General features: G+C 47.6%; 1 protein-coding gene across 4 annotated transcripts in view; it reads left to right on the top strand.

Annotated features, from left to right (window-relative positions):
• The window catches only part of AP2B1 (adaptor related protein complex 2 subunit beta 1), a 74,799-nt gene that overhangs the window by 40,117 nt on the left and 16,591 nt on the right, over window positions 1-18,091 (top strand). For 3 of the 4 annotated variants that reach the window (XM_066333241.1, XM_066333242.1, XM_066333240.1), the window contains exons 14-18: window positions 527-719; window positions 10,002-10,043; window positions 11,765-11,911; window positions 13,138-13,283; window positions 15,775-15,904. In XM_066333241.1, coding sequence (XP_066189338.1) covers window positions 527-719; window positions 10,002-10,043; window positions 11,765-11,911; window positions 13,138-13,283; window positions 15,775-15,904 — 658 coding nt within the window. The remainder of the gene's footprint in view (window positions 1-526; window positions 720-10,001; window positions 10,044-11,764; window positions 11,912-13,137; window positions 13,284-15,774; window positions 15,905-18,091) is intronic. The other variant, XM_066333243.1, reaches the window with a different exon arrangement.

Genomic DNA, 18,091 nt, shown 5'->3' with positions numbered 1-18,091 from the left:
ATTAATCTAGATCTGAGGGAAGTGGTGGAGTTTGCACTGGTTAGAGTAAGGGCTCAAGGGTTTCATCCGTGTTAGATCTCTGAGAAAAATCTGGATTATTTATTTTTCCCTGTGTTTTTATGTCATTCTCAGGCCCAATGGGCTGCAAATCATCTCTGTAGGTTTATTCTGAGGTAGAAAATGCTTGTTTTCAGTTCTGTAGCCCATGTGGTACCCATGGCTCTCTCTTTTGGAGGGGATCTCTGATTTTCAGGGTGGGTAAGATTCACCCTTTGCAAAATTCCCTTTCCTGGGGTGAAAACCACCTACAATACAGGGAAAAATCTTTGTGCTCAAGGTGGTGAAGAGCCACGTGCCATAACCCTGCCTGGTGCAGGACAGTGGCCACAGCAGCTGCTGGGACCACCTTTGCCTGGCTTCTGCTGCTGAGCCACCTCTTGCTGTGTTTCCCCATGCTGGAAACCTGGAACTGGAGGCCAGAGGTGACTGATATTTGTCTTTTCTGCTTCTTGTTGTCCCCTCACAGCACTGATGCTGGTGACAGCCCCGTGGGCACCACGACCACCACAAACCTGGAGCAGCCCCAGGTCATCCCATCCCAGGGTGACCTCCTGGGGGACCTCCTCAACCTGGACCTGGGGCCCCCCGTGAATGTGCCTCAAGTGTCCTCCATGCAGATGGGTGCTGTGGACCTCCTGGGAGGAGGGCTGGACAGCTTGGTAAGCAGCACATCCTCTTTAGCTGATGGGAGATAATTGGAGCTGTGCTTATCTCCCTGCAAAGCCTTGATCATTTGTGCTTTTAATGCTCAGTGAGCCGAGCTCCCAGTGCTGAGTCCTGAAACTTCAGGAGGATTTAACCAGAGTTATTATATCAACTTTCAGCAGGCTTTTCCTGCTCTACAATGAATATTGCTGCATGCTGTAGAATCCCCGTGGTCAGTGGATATATTTGTTCTGTGCTTTTTCTGTCTGTAGAAGAAAACCAAAAAGTTGCTTTAAGGATGTAAAAGTGTTTTACTGCTTTCTATTTGAATCAGGCTCCCTTTCAAGAAGACATTTATTCCACCAATTCCCAGCCCTCCTGAATTTCAGTGCTCGAGCTCTCAGGCTGTGACCTGTGCCTTCCCATTTGTGTATTCTCCAGAGCGTGCCATGGTTTAATATCGGTGACATTTTAATTGCAGCGAGGTCAAGAGGGAGCTCTCTGTGCACTCCTCCCTGTGCCAGAGCTGCTCACAAGGCACCTGCCCTGGCACTACCAGGGTCAGGCTCCAGTGGGAGCAGTCACACCTCCCCTCTGCTCTGGGGAGGGAGCTGGGCATGAGCTGCAAGGAGAAAATCACTTAGCAGGGAGCCAGCAGCAGGGGAGAGGTCAGTGCTGTGGTTTTAGGCTGCTGGCAGCCAGGCAGTGAGCAGTGCTGACTGTAAGAGTCAGCCTGGGAGCTGTTCCCGAGGCAGGGAGCACAGCACACAGATTCCCAGCTCCCTGCTGGCTTGCCCACAGAGGGAAGAAGCTCTCCCAGGTGTATTTGCACCATGTAAATCAAGTAAGACTGCCCCAGGGGATGTAGCTGGGTGTTGTTTAGGCTTGGACTGGGTTTGTCTTGCTTGAGGTTTGGCTTGTGATGAGTTGGTCTAGGTTATCTCTGCCTGGTTCAGGTGCACTTTCAGTTCTGAGTCAAGCTCTGAATAACAGAGGTAGGAGGCAGCTGGATGAACCCCAATTCAACAAATCCTTATTAGTCAAATATATTTTTTAAGCCTCCATAAGCTTACTAAAGCAAATGTTTAACACATTTCCAGCTCCAGTGCTTCATGGCCTAATGAGCTGGAAACAGTCTAACTCTTAATGGCACTGGCACTCCCAGAGGGCAGAGGTGCTGTAGGCTCTGCACTCTCTAACCAGAGGTGTTTGGTTAGCAGGGACACTGCTCTTACTGGGGGTTAGCAATATGATCAAACTGGACTTGCTGGGAAAGCAGGCAGTGAGCCCAGAGCAGTGACCTGGGCAGCCTTTCCCTGCTCTGCAAATGGTGCCTCTGAAAACCTGGGACTGCCCATGGTACCACAGGTTTGCACTTAAATTCCTCTCTGCTGCCTTGCAGGCCTCTCACAGTAACCCTTTGTTTCTCATTAGTGTCACACAAATAAATGGACACAGTAGAACTAAAACTTGGTTTTGGGAGAAGAGCTGTCTCGAAGCTGGCATTAATGGGCTTAATTTAGTGACCTGTGCTGACAGTGGAGCTGTTAGTTGAAATGGTAGCAGGCTTTTACTTAGTCTTTTTCTCAAGCCTTAAGTACATCTGTGGGGTTATGGAGTGTGAGCTGACAAAATGATCCTGTCTGGATGGGGAGTAGCTGTGCCTGGGGCTGCATGTCCAGTGCTCTCTCAGCTGAGTAGATGGAGAAGCACTAAAAAAAAATTCTGAATCCTGGTGTGGTTTTTGAAGGTGGATTCCTTCTATTGGAGGGCTATTGCATCAAAGCTCCAGCTTTTACTTCCCTTGGTCAGTCTCTTTTCTCAGGTAACAAGTGACAGGATAAGAAGGAATGGCCTCTACTTGTGCCAAGGGAGGTTTAAATTGAATTTGGGAAATTTTGTCTTCACCAAAAGGCTTTTCAAGCACCAGAGCAGTGGTGGGGTCACTTAAAAATCGTGTAGATGTAGCATTTGTGGACATGGTTTAGTGGTAGCCTTGGCAGTGCTGGTGGAATGCTGTGGAGGTCTTTTCCAATCTAAATGAGTCTTGGATAATAAGCTTAATTAGTGAGTGAATGTGATCTGTGTGTTTGTTTGTTGCTGTGGGCATGTGTTTAACAAGTCTCAAGCTGGGTTAACCCTAACCTGGTATTACCCAAATTGCTGGGAAGTGTCCTGGGCTGCAGGGCTTGCCAAGAGGATTGGCATTTGGATCTCAGGCTAAAATTAAACCACATTTGTGCAATGCCAAAATCAGCCTCAAACTGCAGATCCCACAGGCCTGATTTCTGTGTGTGGGAAGGAGGTGAGACATATCCCAGTGTATCCCTTGAAGAAGGGCTGAGCTCTTCACCCTTGGCCAGGGATCAAAAACACCTGGGAGCCAGCAGTGCCTGAATTGTTCTGCTTTCAAATTTCCCTTTCTGTTACTCTTTAAGGTGTTTTTTTCATGCATTTCTTCCCCTGTTTTGTTGGGCAGACCGAGGCTGCACACTCTGTGACAGTGACATTGCCTCAGTCCTGTGAGTGCCTCAAAGGCAGCTGGAGGTCTGCAAGAGGCTGCTGGCAGCATCTCAGCCAGTTTGTCACACCCACTCAGTGTCATCTGCTGCTCCCCTCTTCTGCCCCCTTATCTTTGGACGGGGGTGTCTCATCAGAGGGATGTTCTTGCAGTGAAAGTTCCAGTGGGACTAACCCAGAAAGACCAACAGCCATTCTGCATTTCTCATTTCTTAAACTGTGGGGGTTTTATTTTTCTTCCAGGCATTTAAATAGAGACTGAATGGTGTAAAACTGCACAAACACCAAATTAATATTGTTCATTTGAATTGTCCTCAGCATTGCCAGATATTTATGCCCGTGACCAATGAGGCTCCAGCTGCTTGCAAAGTTAATTTTTTTAGTGAGTAAATCTTATTTTATCTCCATAGTGAGATCTGTAATTGGTATTAAATGGTAACATGCATGCACAGATGCTGAGCATGTGTTAGCAATTAAAAAGAGGAGAAAAAGGACCTTTGGTACAAGAGTATTGCTTGTAAGCAGAGCAGACTTGCTTGTAGGACTTTTGGAAAGCTGTTTTCTAGGGAACAGGTTGTGCCCCTTTTTGCCACCATGGGCAGATCTTGTTCTTCTCTGCTTAATTTTTTATTCTGTAAAATGGTGACTAAGCCCACTTTACAAAACTGTTTGGGGTCTCCAGTTCCACAGGGTAAAATAGCCACAGCAGTCACTAATGGGGGAGAAACAAAACATTGGGAGAGCAGATTGCTGGGTGCAGAGCTGTGCATCTCAAGAGCTGGAGTTTGATGCTTTTTTTCCCCTCAAGTGGCTGAGTTCCATGCAGGTTGCAGTCACTCTCCCAACTCCTGTGCAGTGGTGCAGTGCTTTGCAGGATGTCTGTCTGTGCTGACACGACACTTTTGCCTTTAAACCTTTTTGTGTGTTCTTTTGTTCCGCAAATCCACGCAGTATGAGAGCTCTGGGGGCACAGTGTGCTTCCTGGGAGCCCCTGCATTGTATGGGAGCAGGGCACTATGGCCAGGAGCCAGGAAGGCTGGCCTGAAACCTGGGGGCAGAGCAGTAAATCTGCAGGAATGGACAGGCTTGGATTGTCTGTTATGTAAGGGTTTTATTTAATACTCTAACCACTCAACTACAAGAATATTATTGATTCGAGACTGGCAGCTGGTGAGGTTGATTTATATCCTAAACTGAAAAGCTGTTCGATAAACACTGAATATCCACAGTTTTCTGTATAGCCTGGGCTGCTTTGTGCTATTCCAGGTGAGGCTGTGCCCCTCTGTGTAACTTGGCTGGATTTAGGGGGGTCTCACCCCAAGGGTCTGTTCCACCCGATTTGGGGCTGTGTCCCCTCATTGCAGTGGGATGGAGGGTGGGAGCTGAGCACCAGCTCAGGAAATGGTTTATCAGCTCACCCTGGGCTCCAGGCACCACAGGCTCAGCAGCCTGGGAGGAAACCCCTATTCCAGCAGCCTGAAATATCTGCCTCATCCACAGGGCTGTGAGCAGAGGCTGCTGGTGTCCTTCCCTCCTTGTCTGACTGATTTCAAGTGGAGAATTCAAAGTCTGGCCTCAATGGACAACACCCTGGAGTATTGGGGTTGATTAGGGACTCACCAATGTTTTATAAAAAAGCCCCAAAATGATCTTCAGTCTACGCTGGGCTGCCACATTCCCCTCCTGGCTCTGCAAGTGATTTGCTGTGTATAATTGTAGGAAAATTACTTCATTTACCTTTTCCTGAAACTACAGTGTGAGAGTAGCTGTGCCAGGTCTGCCCCAACATCCATTTCTGCAGTGGATGTGATGCTTTTCCAGAGTGCTCCTTCAGCCTTTGACAACGACCTGACTTCTTTCATCTGTGCTGTGGAGGTTTCATGAGCTACAAAGGAATCTGTTAAGATTTCTGACAAAGGCACAAATCCGTTGCTGGGGTAGGGCTGGTGTGGAAAAGGAGCTATTTTGCTGGGTCACTCATTCATACCTGATTCAAAGCTGTTGTAGCAGTCATAGGACTGCTAGAGCTTTGTGAGCCGCTTGGTTTTTACACTTTGGAGGATGAAAATGGTTAGGGTTCAGTTGCTGATGGAAATTGCTCAGCAGGGCAAAGCATCAGCAGCAAGCGTAGGGACACTGGTGACCATGATATTGGCAGTGTGACCTGTCCTCCAGCAGCTTTGACACAGCTGTCCCTGGTCTGGAGAGCAGCCCTTGTGCTCTGCGATCCTGGCTTGGTGTGCAGACAGACACAAAACAGGCAGCTAACAGGGCACTGAAATGCGTCTGTGAGCCACAGTGGTGTCTGCAGTGAGATCCCTGCAGCCCATGCATGGTCTGTCCTGCAGCTCAGGGCTCTCTCACAGGACTAGCCTGCATCAAGGGGGCTGCCAGCAGCCCTGCTCTCAGCATCTCACCCCATTGCTATTGGGTAAATGCCTTGTGTTCCTTGCTGCTGTGTTACTGAGTGCAGGCAGCACCCAGAGCTGTGGTGCTTGACTGCTGCTTTGTGGTGTGAGGCAGCGAGAAGGCAATTGTCTCCTGTTAACCCATGAATTGTGGTCCACAAAATGCATAGCTGCCCTGGAAGCCCTGATTATGCTGTGGGCACAAGGCAAGGCAGTTGCTGAGCAGTGGTTGTTGAAGCTTCTGTCCCTGGCTCCACCCTCCCTGTTATTTTTTGGTACTCCAAAAGCCTCACGTCATTTTGCAGAAGTGATTGTAGCCCCTCAGGATCACATGAACACTTCAGCAGAGTCACTTCATTACAAGCTGCTGTTAAGATGCAAATAAACCCTCCTAATGCAGTAACTCCAGCACTGCTACACTTCATAAGTCAGCATAACTGCTTCCACAGGGCTGGAATTGCAGGGCAAAGGCTCTCCAACTGCAGAGCAGCTGCAGCACCCTCCAGGCCGACTTGTGCGAAGTAAAAGTGCTGATGCAGTTTGGGAAAAGGTGCTGACATTGGTTTTATTGACACAGGGTTGAGCCCAGCTTCTTCTTTAAACCCTCATGGCTGCTATTATGGCAAGATAGGTTTGGAGGGAATAAAGAGAATTCCTGTTTGAAGAACTTTCATGCCTTTGGAGGCCAAGACTCCCTGTCCATCCTCTCCTCATCTCCTGAAGCTGGCAGCTCTTCACCCTGGAGTAGAGGCTTTGTGCTCTTCAGCAAGAGGCTAAGCTGCCAATTTAGGATTAGGATTAGAGATTTGCAGTGACATGAACTCCCTTGGACTGACGAGAGCCAGCCCTTGTGCAGCCCACCTTCACAGTGAGCATTTCAGCCCGAGTGGGGCTGACAGCTGTATTAACACAGTCCTCTCCTCTGTGGGGCTGTTCCTGACTCTCCTGTAAGGCAGATCCTTAGTAGTCCTTGTGGCAGGAGTGTCCATCTGTCCATGAGACAAATGGAAATGGTTTACCAGAGCTGTTAGTCCTGGGGAATTGCTTCAGCAGCACTTCACGCCTGACTAATATCTGTTTCTTTCCTTCTGCACTCTGCCTGTCACTCCAGATGGGAGAGGACACTCCGTGGGTAATTGGTTCCTGTTCCCTCTGTCTTCCTCCTTCCCTCTTACTCACACACATCACTGCTACCGTCTCTTCCATCACTCTGAGTTTGGAATAAAGTTATGATCTGGGCATCTCACAGGAGGAAAAACAGACTGCAGTTCCTGAATGGGGAAAGCGTCGGTGCCATGGGAGGGTGACAGGCAGGAAAACCAGACTTTGTACTGCTGCAGTGGGAAGTGCAGCCTAGATCTGATGTGGAACTGATCAGATCTTTATTAACGTCCCCCTGTAACTTCTGGTGCAGTAGAAATGCTGTTGCTTCTCTTTTCAGTCTGGGCAGAGCCAGCTCTGCCTGTAGGGACCTGGAGGAGCTGCAGCTCCTTGGCACTGGCTCTGCGGCTCTGGAGCACATCTGCAGTGCTTGGGCCCGAGCACAGGAACCAGAAGAGGCTCAGGCTGTGCTCTGCAGAGCCCTCCAGCCACTAAAGAGGGGCTGCAGCAGCTCAGAGCTTCCTGGCGTGGAAAAGAGTTGTTGGGTCCAATCTGAAACCACACAGGGGCTCTTGGTAAATTCTCTGAGCCAGTCAGAGTTTTCTTCTCCTTTTTATGAGAGCTGGAGTCTTAACTAGAGCAATAAATCCACATTCTACTTTCCCTGCCCCCCAAGGCTTAACATTTAGGGAAAATGGAAGACTTGTGGAGAGCTCGAGGAACCCCAATATGTCATTCTCTGTCCCTTGCAGCCACCATCAGTGTACGAGCTGCTTCGAGGTTGGGTTCCTACCCTGCAGCTCCTTCTGATGAGTGTAGTAGGAAACGGTAGAATAGTTAACATGTGGCTTGATTATGCAGAATTATTCAGTCATTTCCATAATACCCTTTGTAAAATGCTTGCTGCTTGATAAACCAGCCTTTCTGCTGCTGCAGACAACAGTACCAGAAATCCTCCGTGCATACAATAATATCTGGAAATGAACTGGATTCTTTCTTTTTCCCCCAGACCTCGCTGCCTGTCAATATAAAGCTTGAAGTTCATCTGCATGCAAGACTATGAATAGGGATGAGGTGTAATAGTTGCATTTATTACTCCTCAGTGAGCCAGTAACAAGATGTAAATGATCTGATATATTAATCTAAACCGTGGCTTGGCTTAGAGAGCAGTCAATAGAACAAAACTCTGCTCTGTCAGGCTGTTTCTGTGGGGGAGACTTGACAGTGTAATAAGCCTTATTTTATAAGCTCAATATTAATTGGATTTGCATCCTCTGGCTGGCTTCCTTTGGTCTCTGACTGATCCTTCTTTAGACTTTGGAATCACTCACTTTTATCTATTCTTTCTTAAGCAAAACTGGACAGCCAGAGCCCGGGTTGCTGTATGGAAAGGTGGCTGTTGAAAAAGATGAGGAATCTCCTCAGCTTCTGCCATGGCCTCAAGTAGGGATAAACTGAGTCCCACACAGTTCTTTCAGAGGAAAAAAGCTCTTAAGGCCTCTTAACAAAAAGCAAATTGTGTGCGATTTGTTCTTTTCTAACACCTACTCAGGGTGGTAATGTTGGTCCTGTGAGGACTAGGGGAAGGAGAGGTACCTGGGAATGGAAGAGAGATCCAGGGAAGCACAGGGATTTGTCACATTTTACAGGTTTTATGGAGGCTAGTTATCATCTGGTAAGTCACTGTCTTACACCTTTGCTGCTCTTCTCAGGGCAATTTATCCTTTTTATCTGTGCTCTGATGGGGAGATGTATGAAGCTTTATGGTATCTCTTGACCAGCATAAAACACATTTGCTGTGAGATCTCTCAGGGAACAGGCTGGAAGGTATCAGAGCAAAGTTAATTTCCAAGTTTTTTTGTGCAGAGGCAAAAGGTCAGAGGCTTTTTGGCTCTAAACATAGGCACTCCTGGAAGCTTTTGCTTCAGCTATATGGTGCATTTGTTCTGACACACCAGCACTTATTTGAAAAACATAGCTGGAGCCTTTGTTGACCCAGTTTGTCACATGCTCTTTTAAAAGCAAACTAACTCCCCAAATCCTAATCAAATGGAAGAGCAAACCCCTCTGCCAGGTGAGCTGTGATATTTTGGTCTGCCAGTCCAGCCTTTTCCTTATGGAACTGGCTCCTGTTTCACCCCTGCATCCTCCTCTGTGAATATTGTCAGGTCATGTTCCTTGTCTGAGTGTGACCCCAAAAAAACCCTGTTCTAGGCAAAAAAATTACCCTGGTCTTCAGAAGAAAAGCCTGGGACACAGATAAGCCTGGAGATGTCTCTGCAGTGAATAGCCACTGCAGATCTGTGTTTGTTTCCTCCTGGTTATCAGTCATCTGTTAAGTGCGTTTTAAATATTCACAGGAGTGATGTTGTACTTGCAAACAGCGCTTGTAGCCAAGCCTTGCAGCCTGTCCTCATCTCTGAATTGTCCTGAGCCCGTAGAGTGATGTGGAGGTTTGAAAAATGGGCTTTGTCGCTGGGAATGTGCTCTGGGTGCTTTGTGAAGGGAACTTGTAGGGGGTGAGCTTCTAGGTGGGCTGCAGAAGGGCCCCAGAGAGGATTTAGTGTTTATGGGGGGCTGTTCCAGTCACTTCAGATGTCACCGTGTCGCTTGGCAGAAATGGATACTGAAATAACCTGCTGCACTGTGAGGTCTTTGCTGTTGGAGTGCCCATTAATTGATGAAGGTGTTTTTCCCCTGTCTGAGGAAGGGGAGCATCTTCAAAGCCCCCCTCTCTGAGCTGGTCAGAGCCAGCACGGATCCCATTCTCTCTCCTTGTTGTTGGAAGGAGCCACGTGTCAGAGGTGCGCAGCCAAGGTGCCTTGTGTCTGCCCGTGGCTCGTAGCTGTTCCCTAGAAAACTAAAGCTTTCAGGAAGTGAGCCTGCCTGTCAGTTTGATTTTTATGCCCTTTCACAGTCACCCCACTGGGTTTTGTGGAGCTGCCTGGGGCCTGCTGGCTGCAGCAGGGCTGAGGGGGCAGCACCAATGCATAAGATGCGAAGAAGGGAGGTTTTGGTGCAGACAACAGGGACAAGAAGGGATGGATTTTTGCTCTTATTAACCTGCAAAACGCTCCTGTCCACAGTGAAGGCGTGGGGTAGTTCTCCAAGTAGCTGTGCTCACACAGACAGCAGCAAGCAGCCCCTCTGCTCCCTGTGCTTTCCCAGCACTGCATTTCTGTCTGTCCTGTATGTGGGAGCGATCCATCTGACACCTGGCTGAAATGATCTCGGTCTTCCTCTCCTCTCTCTCCTTCTCTCTTTCAGCTTGGCAGTGACCTTGGCGGGGGCATTGGAGGAAGCCCGGCAGTAAGTGCCATTCCATTTTTTTCCCCAATTTCCAAAGCTGCTCAAAGCTCGGGGTTTTGCAGTGTCACCTCGCCTGTTACATGCTGGAAGGTGCTTTTTAAAGCCCTGAAGATGTTTGAAAATGGATAAATGCAACTGAAATACACAGGTCCCCACCTATGTTGGTTTGAGTCCAGCTGCCATCTGGGCTTTCCTAAGAGCAGCCAGGGCCAGAGCTATTCACTCTCTCTGCTTAGCTCTTTCTCCTTAGAGCTTTTAGTTGGAGCACCAGCGTTAACCCTGGCAGTGCCTCATCCTTGTGCAACTGCTTTAGCAGCTGAAAGGCCAAGGATGCTTATCCCTACTCACAAAGCCTGGTCTGTAACCCTAACCCAGTGTCACCACAGACTTGCCTGAGCTCAGTGCTTTCTCCTCCCAAACCCCACATAAGATTTCTGCCTGCACATCAGGGTCAGGTGCTCTGAGCTTTCCTACTACGTGTGGTCAGTGCTGCCACCGGCCACCTCCTCTGTGCCTGTGCTTTGGGAGTGTCCTCCTGCCTACAACTCTTGCCAGGACATGGGACAGTTTCAACCTGCTTTTAAAGCAGCCTTGGCCTCAAGCTTCTTCCAGAAAAACGTGGAAAGGGAATGAAACACGGCTCGGAGATGCAGTGGGCAGGAGGGAGCTTGCTTCCAACCCACAGTCAGAAGTGGTGTCCCCTAGAAAGCTCCAATCCCTCTTCCCAGGACTCTGTATCCAGTCATTCAGTGAGGAAAGCATACTCAGTTCAGGAGGGAGGGCTTTTCACAGACCCTTGTTATGGCTGCAGTCATTTTCTTTCCTCCTTTCCCTATGAATCTGGCATTCCTTCCTTCCTTCAGCACCAGGGCAGAGGAGAGCTGGTGTCACAGAACACCTGTCTGTTCACACAGGACATGGGAGATGGTTCCCTGTGGTGATCATACCTACAAAGCCATGTCTCTGCCCTCCTGGGTCAGCAAAAACCCACCAGGCAGTTCTGTCCAGGTCACCCTGCCTGTTTCTGAGCTGCTGGCTGGAGAATCCTGTTCTCAAGCACAGCATTCATCCTGCTAGGAAGAGAATTTGGGAGTGTAACTTGAGTGTGACTGTCCCATCTGAAGCTGGGTACTTAAAGGTTAATATTCCAGCTTTGGTGCCCTCGTTTAAGTCCTGGCAGGGAATGATTGCCCTTCTTGCAGGAAGGTTGTCCTCTGGCAGACTCTGCTTCATGTAGCGAACCTTTTGGGCCCAAGTGCTGAGAATGCAGAGCTCTGGCTTTGGGTGGGAGTACACAACACGGTCATGACTCCCTTGCTATCTCTAGATATGCAAAATCTTGCAGATTCCTGAAGGCTGACGTAGTTGGGGGAAGGTTTGAAGCACTTGCTCTTTTCCCTGGGTTTATGTAGGGTAGGTCCACAAAGCATATTGTCTTATGAGAAGGAGATATGGAGAAGAAAGATTCCTCTACGGTGGGAATAGATAACTGGAGCTATAAAAAACGATGTGGAAGCTTGGTTGAGGTGACAGCCGAGTGTAGGGATTAGCTGCCAAGAGCTTTGGAATTCAAATGCATAATTTAGCACTATTGATAAATCAGTGGGGAAGCTGCAAATGGCTTTAAAATATTTAGGATATTGCCCGAGTTCATGGTTTATTTAATAAGCAGTGCTCACACGTGATATTAATGAGTGCCCTGTTCTTTCTGACTCCTCCAGGTTGGACAAACTTACATTCCCTCCTCTGTGCCAGCCACCTTTGCCCCTTCTCCCACCCCAGCAGTGGTCAGCAGTGGACTCAACGATCTCTTTGAGCTCTCCTCTGGCATAGGGATGGCTCCTGGAGGATACGTGGCTCCCAAGTCTGTACGTAAGGAAAAACAACCAGCCCTGGTTTCTTGCCTTCCCTTCAGCTACAGATCTGACATTGCTCACTTGTCCCATGTATTGTGGGTTTCTGGTGATAAAACTTCAACTCAGTCCCATTAGGGGTGCCCTGGGTTTTTCTCAAGTAGAGAAAGAGTTGGAGACCATGTTTGTTACAAGTTACAGACTTCTGGCATTTTAGCAGTTCCCTCATTTTACCTGTGACAGTATTTCTCTAAAGAATGGCTTAAATAAGATCCAAGACTTTCAGTTGTGTCAGAGCAGCTTTCCTGCAGACCTGCTTCTTAAAAAGCTTCCCCAAGAAACTGAGGGCAAGACAGAATTTGCAACAACTTTCTTAGCAGGTTTGTTTATTTGGAGGAAACCAACGTGACAGTGGAGATAAAATCATGTGATTGGGATGGTGGTGCCGCAGTGGAATGCAGAGAAATGTTCTGTCAGAGGCTCTGGCTGAAGCATGGAGTTGGGAGGGATCATGAGACACACAACATGGTTCTAGAAACTGGCTGTGGAGCAACCACAGGGAGCTCAGGCTCCTGAAAGGGAATAAACAAAAATTAGCACTCAATTAGCACTCCATGGATGGATAATTTTAAACCATCCTCTGAAATCGGGGATCTCAAGGTACTGCAGACCATACTCAAAGTTTTTGGTCCTTGCAATTATTGTACCTTATATAAAAAAACCCCACAGTCATTTTGAGCTAAGTACTGCCTCATTTTGCACCACTCAGATTTAGGTCTGGGTTTTTTCCCACAGAGGTGATTTGAGAATCCAGAACCCAACAGATTTTGTACCACCCTGTGATTTTATTTGGTTCAAACTTTAGTATTGTCCTGCCTCTAATAGCCCAAGCAGCCCTTGGAGAAGTCCAGCAGCAGACTGGGTGAGTCTCACATTGGTGTGGTGGACACAAGCTGTCCCTGCTCTTGTGCACACTAATGCCGTAGTAATTCGATTTCTTCCCTGAGTGCTGTGAGCAAATATGGATTAGGAGCAGCAAGCTTATTCCTCAGTGGTGAGCTCCATGCTTTCAACACCCCGTGTCCCAACTTCCCTGTAGTGTTTCTTTAGCCTTTGTGGGCTCACTGTGCCAATGTAGATGGATTTCTGAGCTCAGGACTTGTGTTTATTGGAAAACTCTGCTTGTTTGTTATCTTCAGGCCAGGCTGCTCACACGCTGAATGACATCTCTTGTGTTCAAGGTTTGGCTGCCTGCAGTGAAGGCTAAAGGATTGGAGATCTCAGGCACATTCAGCCACAGGCAGGGACACATCTACATGGAGATGAACTTTACCAATAAGGCTTTGCAGCACATGACTGACTTTGCCATTCAGTTCAATAAGAACAGGTAAGAAATAATCAGCAATGCACTGTGTTCAACAGATTGAGCGCTCCTGGGAAAGGAGTTTGTGCCTACACTGCTAAATTTAAGGAAGGCTTATGCTTAAGTGTATAAGGCAGTCATGGAAATAGCTTGGATGATACAGCCTGGCCTCTCCATCACACCAAAATGGTGTGAAAGGGCTGAAAACACAGACTGATAAATCTGAGAGGAAACAGGCAGCAGACAGTGCCATCCTTCTCCCAGCTCTGAAACAGCATCTGCCCCATTTAACCTCAGTGGAGTTTTTCAGCAGCCTCATGGGTTGTTAGGCAGATTGGTGGGTTTATAGCCATTAAGTGCCCTGAGCAAAACAAGAGCACAAAGAGGCGAGATCTGAGCTGCACAAGTACCACCCCGTGATGCCTCTGCTTCCTGACTTAATTGCTTTGCTGCCCCTCAGACTGTCTGGAAGCACAGGACTCCTTGAAAAAGCTACTTGTCACTGAAGGACCTGCAAGTTGGGAGCCTGTGGCACATGTTATGCCTGTAATAGGAAGCAGAACAATTCTGGCAGAAGCAGCAGCCACTTGAAAGTTTAGAGCTTGCATGATACAATTCAGATTGTTCTTGGAAACCCATCTCAGCCAAAGGACACGACATGGCAGCACAGCCACGGTGTCTTCCCACAAAAAGCCTTTCCAGAGAGCTTATCCTGTGGTTTGCTCTGTGTTATCTTCAGCAAGGACCAGGCTACTTCTTATCAAGACTTCAAGGGGTATCTTGTGACTGACATGTTCTCTGTATTCCTTAATATCACTTCATTGGAAAAGGGTTCTCTTGCTGAACCTCCACTGAAGTCATCTCTTTAATCTCACTGTTAGCCTTGCAAATGCAGGATTTCTTGGGACAAATAAGATTTACTTAGAAAAGTCATTATGCTAAATAAGTCTTAGTGAATGTTCTCCCTGGACTGCCATATTTTCTGGAGAGTTTTGCTAAGCTGCTGTATGTGAATGTTTCATGCAAATTAGCCTGGAAGAAAAGGCTCTTTTTTTCTGATTTATTTTTCCCCATACATCAAGCTATGTTTTAGCCACACCTCTGTGCTACTTTGAGGATGTAGAAAGTTTAAATACTGTACAGTAAACCAGCAGTTTGCAGCACAAACTCCATATACAACCTACTACTATTTACTCTTTTACAAATGCTGTTCTCCTGTCAGTGCTTTCCACTGTGCCTGGTGCGTTAGAAAGAGCTGCAGAGGGCTGGTTCTTTAAGTGTAAATATTAAGATTTGTGATTGGGAAGTTTCTATTGCATTTCCCTCCTTTCCTGCTGCTGCTAATGGTATTCACTGCAGTCTTGGGATAAAGCATTAAAAGAAAAGAAAAGAAAAGAAAAGAAAGCTAAAGCTCTGGTGTGCTGTAATATCACAGCCCCTTAGTAACAAACTGCAGGTTTGGTTACCCTCTGAGTCCTAAGGAAAACACAAGGGTTTGTGTCCTCAAAGGTGAAATGGCTGCAGAAGGCAAATCATGTGGCTAAGCCCTTGCTAGGAATATTCCTATTTCAGCTCCCTAGAGCTGAAAACTATGGAGACCCAAGGATGGGGCATTTATTGGTTTCTGAAAGAGTGACAAACCTGATAAATGTGGCTGACTGTGCAGAGACAGCATTAGGCTTTTAGTGAATAAAATAAAAATACACACCTATCCATCCTGCAAATGCCCTGAGCCCTCTGAGCTAATGTGAATTCTGCTAAAGAGAAATGGATTTATGAGTGGACACCAAAACATCTGGGCTTCCATCTGCTTTTGGAAAGCAGCTGGTCTGTCGTAGAGGAGTGCTGTGTTAAACATGAGATACTTTCCCTCTTCTCCATGCTAAGCAGAGGTGCCTGTGGAATTAAGTGTTCCTTGGACTGAACAGGCAAGTAAACAGTGCTGGGACACATCCCCAGTGAAGGAGCCTCTGAGCAGGCAGCTGTGCCAGGTGCTGTCATTCAGCACCAGGCAGCTGGATGTGTTGATCCGTTTGTTCTGCAGAGCTGTTCCAAGCCACATGTTCCTCCTTGGCTGGCTGTTGGTTCTGTGCTGCCTGCAGGTCCCTCTGCCACAGCTCCCAGGGGTGCAGCAGCCATGCAGTGTGTGATGCAGCCCTCCTGCAGTGCTCTGGAGCTCAGGAACAGAGAAACAACACCTGGCTCTGAGTCCATGTCTTTGCTTGCTGGGCAGGCTGGCACTTAGCACACAGACCAGTGCCACGTGGGTAATGGGAGAGTTTCCAGTCTCTGATCCCTGGGGCAGGGGTGTGAATTTGTCAGCAAGATCCCCTTGAGTGAGTTCCCCATGCCTTATCCTACTTTGCTCATTTGAACTGTTTTCTCTCCCTGGAATAGCAGCAGGGGCAGCTCAGGAGTAGTGGGAAGATGAGGCAGGTGGTGCTTTGACAAAAGGAACATGGTATTTTGGACAATGCAGGGCTGTTCTCTTCACCTCTGTTTTTCTCTTGCCCAGCTTTGGGGTCATCCCAAGCACCCCCCTGGCCATTCACACACCTCTGATGCCAAACCAAAGCATTGATGTCTCCCTGCCCCTCAACACTCTGGGACCAGTCATGAAAATGGAGCCTCTGAACAACCTCCAGGTAAGGATTGTCTCCTGGGCAGGGGGGAGCTCAGCAGGTGCTCAGCCCGGTTTGTTTGGCCCAACACTATGTGGTAAGGCTCTAATCACACAATACCACGTGTAAACAGTCAGACCTCAGGGATTTGGGCCTTGAGTCTGAGGCCCTCTTCCTTTTCCAAGCTTCTCCCAGAAAAACTGAAATGGAAACACTGAATTTCGTGACTTTTTAAACACCTCAAACCATCTGCTTGCATCTGTGTAGATTTAAGGGCTTTGTTGCAGTAACACCATTCTGTAAACTGGGTGTGAGGTTTGGCTGGAGTTAAGAACTGCAGCAGCTCTGAACAGAGAAAGTACCCATGGTGGAGCAGGCAGAGAGAGCTGTCAGTAAGAATTGAGGCAATTAAAGGAATTGCAGGAAAGATGGCAACTGCTGAGTGATTAATACTTCTCTAGTGCTCTTAAATTCCAGGGTGCTTCACAAAGGCACATCCCTGCCCCAGATAGTTTAATCCAAGGCAAACTGTGTGTTCCAGGAAAGGCAGAGGAGAAATGACGTGAGCAGCAGCTGATGTTTCATTAATGAGGGTGTTGGTGCACGGCAGGGACAGCACTCCCTGGAGGAGCCTCTTTATCAAATTGAGCTGTCAATCTGATAAAGACAGGACAGATCCAGGGAATGTTCCCCTCTGCTTTGGACCAGAGGCTGTCTGCAGTGGTCTGGAAATGATCAGGCAGACAGTTGTCCCTGGAAGGAAGCTCTTCCCCACTGCTGCCATGGTCCTGGAGGACCCTGCTTCTGCTCTGGGTCCTCCAAGATGATTTTCCCAGTGTCCCAAAATGCAGTTAACTTGCCCTGCAGCTGTCTCACCTCAGGTCTCCAGGAGGTGGAACTGGGTTGGGTTCCTGTAGCATAGCAGCCCATAGAGGGGAATATTTTGAAGCAGCTCATTCTCTTTTTAGTTGAAGAGAATGCAATGGAAGTTACTATTTATTCTGCCTGAGCAACTGTTTTTTCCCCTTCTTTTGACTTCCATTCTGGGGCTTATGACTTATTGATGAGTCTTTGGGCTAACAGCTTGAAATAGCTTCTCTGGCACTCAAAGGAGCAGTCCCACACTCAGCAGTCATGCGATGGGGGAGCAGAGCACAGGCAGTGAATGAATTCCGTGGCCTGTCTTCCACAGTTGGCCCTTCCAGCCTCTGGAAGAGCTGGGTTCTCTCTGCAACCAGGTCATGAAGGTGAGGTGGCATTTGGGACAGCTGTGGTAAAATCTGGCTCCTGCTCTGAAGGAAATTGGGAGTGACAGGTCCCAGTCAGCCTCCACAGCACTGGGGACTCTCGACAAGGCACTCTCAAGTCGCTGCTTCCTTTGATCAGGAGGGAAGTGAAGTATTTGGGTTATTGAATCTCTGAAGGGCTTGGAACACAGTTTGTTTCTTGTAGCATCTCCTGCTAGAACAAAGCTAAGAGAAAACATGTGAGGAAACCTCCAGCCACCTTCTATTGAGACAGTGGAGCATTCATTAGTGCCAGACTCAGTTGTTAATTTGCTAACGCTCTCATTGCCATAGAAGTTGGCTGCCCTTTTACAATTGGGGAAGCTGCCATATGGAGTAATAGTATATTTCTCTGCAAAGAGTTGAATCACGATAGCAGATGCCAAGTTAAAAAGAGCACTCCCCTTACTTTTTTGACAGCAGTGGGTTTGATGGAGATCTATCAATGCCCTGACAGCCAAGGTCTGGTTTTGTTTTGTGGGTTCATGTAGAAAGGATTTGTCTTGAAACGTTCAGAAATTGCCTTGGTGACCTACTTAGGGAACAATTTATAGCATAATATAGGAGTAGAGAATACAAATGTTCCTGCATTCATTGAAGAACCAAAACACTCATCAGGTTGAATTTACTTAAGGTGTTTTTTTTCCTCAGCTAGGGAACATTGAAGCAGATGCAGGGCTGGTTTGAACCTGAGGACTTTATGTTCATCTCCTATTCTGGTGGGAGTTTTTTGTTTTTAGTAACAAAAATAAGTCCTGAAGTAACCAAACTGATAGCTTTCAACTTTTTGTCATGGTAATTATACACTTCAAAGACTAGTTGTACATTCCTTAGGCAACTATTCCAGAAGTAATGAATTCATGTCTTGTTCGGGTTATTTTTATTACCATTTCTAATCTTTCACCCAATACAGCTCACTTAATCT

The sequence above is a fragment of the Sylvia atricapilla genome, chromosome 20 (genome assembly GCF_009819655.1).
Source record: "Sylvia atricapilla isolate bSylAtr1 chromosome 20, bSylAtr1.pri, whole genome shotgun sequence".
Classification (NCBI taxonomy): domain Eukaryota; kingdom Metazoa; phylum Chordata; class Aves; order Passeriformes; family Sylviidae; genus Sylvia; species Sylvia atricapilla.
Note: the sequence above shows the minus strand (reverse complement) of the source record. Positions and strands in the feature narration are given on the sequence as shown.